The sequence below is a fragment of the Phaenicophaeus curvirostris genome, chromosome 4 (assembly GCF_032191515.1).
Source record: "Phaenicophaeus curvirostris isolate KB17595 chromosome 4, BPBGC_Pcur_1.0, whole genome shotgun sequence".
NCBI classification, from domain to species: domain Eukaryota; kingdom Metazoa; phylum Chordata; class Aves; order Cuculiformes; family Cuculidae; genus Phaenicophaeus; species Phaenicophaeus curvirostris.
This window is the reverse complement of record NC_091395.1, coordinates 28,616,071-28,622,668: the sequence shown is the minus strand read 5'-3', so window position 1 is coordinate 28,622,668 and position 6,598 is coordinate 28,616,071. Positions and strand designations below refer to the sequence as shown.

Here is a 6,598-nt window from a genome sequence, read left to right as displayed (position 1 = left end):
AGGTGCGGGGTGCAGACACAAGTTGTGGGGCGCGGGTGTGGGATGATAGGAATGGTTGGACTCGATGATCCGGTGGGTCTTTTCCAGCCTGGTGATTCTGTGATTCTTTGCCGGGTGCGGCTGTGGGGTGCGAGGTGCGGGGTGCGAGGAGCGGGCTGCGGGCGGGGAGCGCTCCGTGCTGCGGCGGCAGCGAGAGCCGGGCGGGTCGGTGCCCCTGCCCCCACCCCTCCCCGCGGCTCCCGGCCCCCGGCGGGGTCTGGAGAAGGGAGCGGGGGGATCCGGCGGAGGGGTCGGGAAGGGAGGGGGTGACGGGACTCCCCGGGGACACCCACGCGCGCGCGGGGCGGCCTCTCCAGCCCGGCTCGCGCCTCCACCGGGCGGGGCGGGGCGGGGTTCGCCGCGCGTGCCGCCGGCTCCGCCCGCCTTCCCCCCCCCCGCCCCGTCCTCCGCCCCCCCGCCCTCGGCTTCTCGCCGCCGCGCCCCGCGCTCCATTGGCTCCCCGCACGCGCCGGGCCCCCCGCGCGGGCGCGCGCCATTGGCCGCGCCGACACGCGACCGGCGCGAGTTGGAGGGGTGGGGCGCGAGGGAGGAGGCGGGCGAGGAGGGGGGAGGTGTCCCCCCGGCGCGTGCCGCTGCTTAAAGGGGGGGCGCGCGGCGCCCGAGCCGACACCGGAGACGTCGGGGCGCCACGCGCGAGGCGGGCGGGCAGCGCGGCGGCGGCGGTGAGAGCCGGCTCTGCTCTGCCCTGCTCTGCCCCTCCTTTCGCTTTCCCCCCCTCGCCACCGTCCTATGGGTGAGCGGCCCCCGCGCCGGCCGGAGCCATGAGCCTGCCCGCGCGCGCCGTGTGGCCCGAGGGCGGGCGCGAGCCCGGGCCGCCCGAGCTTCCCCCTGGGCCGCCGCCGGGCGGCTGCGGGTTCGGCGCGGGCTGGCTGGGCGCGTGCTGCGCCGCGCGCCTTCCCGCCGCCTCGCCGCGCTACCTGCTGCCCGGGGAGGAGGAGGAGGGGGACGGGGACGACGACGACGACGACGACGAAGGGACGGAGCGAGGCGTCGCGTCGCGGGGCGGCGGGGCGCGGGGCGGCGGGCGGGCGCGGGGCGGCGGCGGCGGCGGGGCGCAGGCTCTCGGCGTGCAGAAGCAGCGGCGGCTGGCGGCGAACGCGCGGGAGCGGCGGCGGATGCACGGGCTGAACCACGCCTTCGACCAGCTGCGCAATGTCATCCCCTCGTTCAACAACGACAAGAAGCTCTCCAAGTACGAGACGCTGCAGATGGCGCAGATCTACATCAGCGCCCTGGCCGAGCTGCTGCACGGCCCCGACGCCGCCGAAGCCCCCGGCAAAGCCGCCTTCGAGCCGCCCCGCGTCGCCCCGGTGCCGCCACCGCCGCCGCCGCAGCAGCCGCCGCAGCCCGGCCCGCCCAGAGCCTCTCCCCCCGGGCACGGCAGGACTCGCTTCGCCCCGCCGCCCGCGCAGCTCGACCCGCTGCGCTTCCCGTCCTTCGCGGAGATGGGGCAGAGAGCGCCTTCGCCCGCCCTGCTGGTGCCGCAGCCCGGGCAGCCGCCGCTCGACAGGAGCAAAACGTCGCCGCGGTCCCACCGGAGCGACGGGGAGTTCTCGCCCCGCTCCCACTACAGCGACTCGGACGAGGCCAGCTAGGGCGGGGGGCGCCGTCCCCAGCGCCCCTCGGAGCACGGACTCGGGTCCCCTCGGTCGCCTCGAAATCCGCCCCCTCTTCTCCCACCCCCGGCCGGTTCCCGGGTTTGCCCGGGGAACGGCTCTTAGGGGCGGGCCGCCCCCGCCCTATCCGCCAGGGTCGGTTGGGAGTCCTTTATTACTATTATTTTATTTGTTAGTTACCACTGTTAAAGTTTCTTTTGCCTAGAAGTCGTTGTTCCCTCCTGCCAACACGCCCCCTCGCAGTGCGGAGCCACTGACACACGGGACACCGATCCCACCCCGGGTCCTATTGCCGTGGGGAAAAAAAAAATCACACACACAAATGTAAATAACGCACTATCTTGTCCTGTAAATAGCGGAGAGCTGGTGGATTTTCCTTAGCGCACCATATCGGCGTCTTTTGGAGGGAAACTTGGCGCAAGCACTTTATCAGCGGCTGGAGATGCGGTTTCAAGAGGAAAGCTACTGACTAACTGCCAATTGGGGACCGATATTTAATTAAGCCACTTAATCCTAATGCGCTCTTAAAAACGAAAACAGTTTTGTCGTGTCAAACTTTTATGTCCGTTTTATTTTGCTTTTGTGGTAATAGGAAACGTATTTATTATGGAGTGTTTGCAACTATTTCTGCTTCTTTTTATTTTTTTAAAAAACCCCGAACTTTTCTACTACGAGAATCGTTTATTTTCATTTTAGCAAAGCCAGTTGCCATTGGTTTATGTATTTTAATTTTAATTTGGTTTTGAGATTAAATAAACGTGGGGGAAAAAACCCAAACAAACAAAACAAAAACAGCCTGAAAGAGAGGTCAGGTTTAGCTTTTTCTCCTCGCACGCCACGGGGTAGGGCGGTCTCTAAACCTGGTGGCAGAGAGCGAGCGGGACAGCCCCGGGAGGCGCTGCCGCAGCTCCCTGCGGGGGGAGAGCCCGGGACCGGGTCCCATCTCCATCCCGCCGTTCCCAGCCGAGCCGGGGCAATCGCAACAAGTGCCTGGCGCTGCTCGGCAGCTACGTGTCCCCCACGACGCCGTTCCAGTCACATCTTCCTCTCCCCGCCCCGGATTCCCGTCTCTCTCGGGGTTGGGGAGGGGGGAAGAGGTGCAAGTGGAAAGGGCAGGGAGAGGATGGGGAAAACCGGAGGGATCTAGGGGACAGGGGAGCAGCGCGGGTGGCCGAAGGAGAAGGATGTGGCCGCTGGGCTCGGGTTAAACCTCGGGAGGGATGTAAGGGGTGCTGCTTTGCCCAGTCTGCCCGTGACACCAAACCTGGGGCTAAACCGGAGCCGTGGCGGGGCTTGGGTCCCGCTGGGTTCAACAGGTGACACCTGGGGGGGAAGGGGCGGTGTCCAAGGGGCAATGGGTTAAGCAGGTGCGGCCGGCAGCCCGCAGGCAGCGGAGTTTCTGGGAGCGTCGCTTTCCCCTGCAGAACCGGGGCGCCCGCCCCCACCTCCCCGGTTACCCGTGGCCGCCGCCTGGTACCTGCCGAGGCGTGGCACGGTCCCACTGGGTGAAAAGTTCCTCAGTAAGGTCATTTCTTTCCTGAAAAAAACCACTTTTTTTTTCAGGGAGAGTCATATTTGGAGAGTCACCACATTCTGGGCTCTGGGAGCCAGTCTCGCTTCTTGAGGAGCACGGGAGCGATGTAGCGTAGCAAAACACTACCATTTTTTTAGGAGGACAGGGCTATTCTTTGGGTTATTTTTGGGGGGGTTGGTATACTCCCAGCGCGAGGGAAGCGGCTGCCGCCGTGACCGGGGGTAGCGCCCCGTGCAGAGGCTCCCGGGAGCTAGGGGGATGCAGGCAGAAGGGATGGAAAGCATGGAGCAGAATCCTGCCCGCTCCCTGTCCCCGCAGCGCAGTCGGTGCTCGCAGCTCCAGCGCGGCACTCGCCGTCTTAGGGGCTGCCGCTTCTTCTTCTTCTTTTTTTTTTTTTTAAACACTTCTTTGAAAGAGACACCCAGCCGCATTTCCATTTTAAGGTTCAGCTACAGAGTTTGCATAACAACCGTTTGGCAGCCCCCCTCTCTCACACTCCGTTAACAAGCTGTAACGTATAGCTGCAGGTTGCTATAATCTCATTAATATTTTGGAAACTTGAATATTGAGTATTTCAGACTGCTCATTCCCCATATGCCAGGCCACTCCCGCTATGCTGGCTGGTTCCTTTCTCTCCATTATTAGCAATTAGCTCCTACCTTCCAAAGTCAGATCCAAGTATCCAAGATACTAGCAAAGGAATCAACTATGTGTTGCAAGCTAAGCATGCTTAATATCTCCCAAACAAACAAAGAGACAACGTTTCTTTAAGTAATGAAGATGGATAAATCGCTTTATTGAGCTTGCGACAGTGTTTGTTTTGTATAGACTAGCGCGAAGTTTTTTTAAACGAGAGCGGGGACGCGCACCAGCCCCTGGAAGCAGTTTCGCCCGGTTTGCTTCTTCATGGGATTTTATCATCTTAAACGAGCTTTTATTCGAAAAAGGGCGAGCCAGAAGCGCACTATCCGAGCGTTAAATTTTGGCTGAACGCTAAATATCCTCCGGGGTGTGCGCAAAACCGACGGGGAGGGTGAAAGAGTGGAGGTGTCCGTCTTTGTGCGAGGCGCACGGAGGCTCCCGTCGCCTTTCGGGACCAGCTCTCGGGACGAACCACAGCCGCGGGCTCCGGTGCGGGGCTCTGCTCCCCCGTTTGGGCGGCGGACTTTCCAGCGGGGGTTTCGGGGGACCTGAGGTGGCCAGGAGGTGTGCGAAGGGCTGGGGGGGGGGGGGGGGGGGGGGAGCTTGCAGCGTTGCGGCCGGAGCGCATCGCTGCCTCGCATCTCCGCGGCTGCTGTTTGCTCAACCTCTGGCCTCGGGGAGGGAGGAGGGAGGAAGGGGCGGAGGGGGAAAGGGTTAAAGGCAGCGAGGGGAGACCAGAAAAGCGAAGGGACCACGGGGGGTGGAGGTTGGTGCGGGGGGTGGTGGAGCTGGCCATGGGGCCAGTGTTTCTTAATTAGAGCGGGGCGGACAATGCGATGGGGCGGACAATGGGGAGGACAGGGGATTGTGGGGCGGAGAGGGGAGTTCTGGCCTCGCTCCCGGCCGCGGTGCGCCGTGTCTGGAGCGGAGCACGCGTTGTCAGCTGGTGAGCGCAGCGGCCTTTCAGGCGGCTCCCCGGGGAGCTGCGCGCCCGCGGTGAGCTCCGTCGTCACCCCCTCCCTTCCATCATCATCATCATCGGCCTCCTCCTCCTCCTCTGCGGCCCCCCCACCCCAGCCGAGCACAACAGCCAGCATTCAAGCCCCCCTTCCCTCCCTCCTCTCGCACAACAGCAGCGCAGTGGCAGCCACGCCACCTCCCAGCAACCGGCAGCACGCGAGGGCACCGCCGGGGCACCTGAAAGAGTCAAAGCCAAAGAAAGGGAGACAAAGGAAGGAGAAAAGGATACGCAGGAACGGCCCAGCGTGTCTGCTCCGACGGCGCGGGGCGGCAGGCGCCCGCGGAGGGACGGGCGAGCCCCCGCGGGGGCCGGCGAGCGCGGGAGCGCGCACACGCGTGGACGCCCGCACACTCGCTCACACGCTCCCGGGGGTCCGAGGCGCCGCGGCCGGGATGGAGACGAGGGGCCACCCCTCCGCCTCTTACCGAGCAGGAGCGGGGAGAAGCGCCCCTCTCCTCCCCGCAGCCCCGTCCCCTCGCGGGGAACCCGCTGGCTCGGGGTCCCCTGCGCGCCCCCGGCACGGGTGGCCCCGGCGCTCGGCGGGAGGAGTCCTTGGGCCCGGCCACGTGCCGTCGCCTGTCCCGGGAAAGCGGGGACAGAAAAACGCGGGGGAAGGGGCGAGGGGGCGACTGGTGCGTGTGTGGGGCGAGGGCTCCGGCAGCCACGCGTGGGGAGCATCCTCTCGGGGGTGAGGAGCCACCAGCGCAGCCCGGGGACGACGGGACAAGCCGACCGGTCCGGGGAGAGTCCTTGCCACAGAATCACTAGGTTGAAAAAGACCCACGGGATAATCGAGCCTAACCATTCCTATCACCCACTAAACCCTGCCCCTCAGCACCTCGTCCACCCGTCTTTTAAACACCTCCCCGGGGCTGGGTGGCCGCCAGGTGTGGGACCGAGGTGCGCAGCCCACAGCCCTCCCGGAGCTGGGGTCTGGCCCCGGAAAGCCTCACGCCACCCTATCGCCGTCCTTTAACTTCAGGCCGACTCTCCCAATGTTATTTTTTTTTCGGAGCTGCTGTACACCCGGGGAGTTAGGTGGGAGCGCGGCTGCGCTGCCCTGGTGCGGTGAATGCCCTGTCCCTGCCGGGGTTGCCCATCTCCAGGCTGTGCAAGACAGAGAGGCCTCTACTGAAGCGCTATCGAATGGCACGGGATGCCTTTGGGAGCCCAGCCAAGGCGTGTCAAAGGCGGTTTGAGCGGCGAGGCATTTAAACGCTACAATAGGTGGCTTTTTGGCGTGTGCTTTTCTCCCTCCCTGCTTAGGACCGGGAGGAGGGAGAAGACGTTTTTACCGACGTGCGACAGGGACGAGTGCCATCCCCACCCCCGGCCACCACCCCGCTGCCGGGCTCCTCGGGGAGAGCTTCGCTCCCCGCAGCATTTGCCCTCCGCTCGGTTTTGCGGAGGATGCATTTCACCCCCAGTTCGTTTCTCCGCTCCCTCCTGTTTCTCCTGGCTCTCCGCTCTCGTTCTTTCCTCCCTCTCCCTTCTTATCTCCCCCTCCGTACCGAGGCAGCAGCCCGGGATGCCCGGGAGAGCGGCGCGCACCCGCCGCGGGCGAGCGGGGCTGCTGCACTTTTATGGGGCGGTTAATCAACTGCACATCAGCGAGACAGCGCATCAGCCCATCTGCTTGATATATATTCAGAAGGGCTCCAGCCCTTTTGAAGTCTAATTTCTTCCCCGGGAGAACGCGCCGGGTAATTTACCATCATTTCATAA

General features: G+C 64.4%; 1 protein-coding gene across 1 annotated transcript; it reads left to right on the top strand.

Annotated features, from left to right (window-relative positions):
* Positions 1-821: 821 nt before the first annotated feature.
* ATOH1 (atonal bHLH transcription factor 1) lies at positions 822-1,709 on the top strand. Its single transcript, XM_069854872.1, has one exon. The coding sequence runs from the start codon at positions 822-824 to the stop codon at positions 1,653-1,655; it is 834 nt and encodes a 277-aa protein (XP_069710973.1). The 3' UTR covers positions 1,656-1,709.
* Positions 1,710-6,598: the final 4,889 nt, after the last annotated feature.

What these genes read in the sequence shown, in the direction of transcription:
- ATOH1 (XM_069854872.1), top strand. Translation starts at nt 822, where the DNA reads ATGAGCCTGCCCGCGCGCGCCGTGTGGCCCGAGGGCGGGCGCGAGCCC.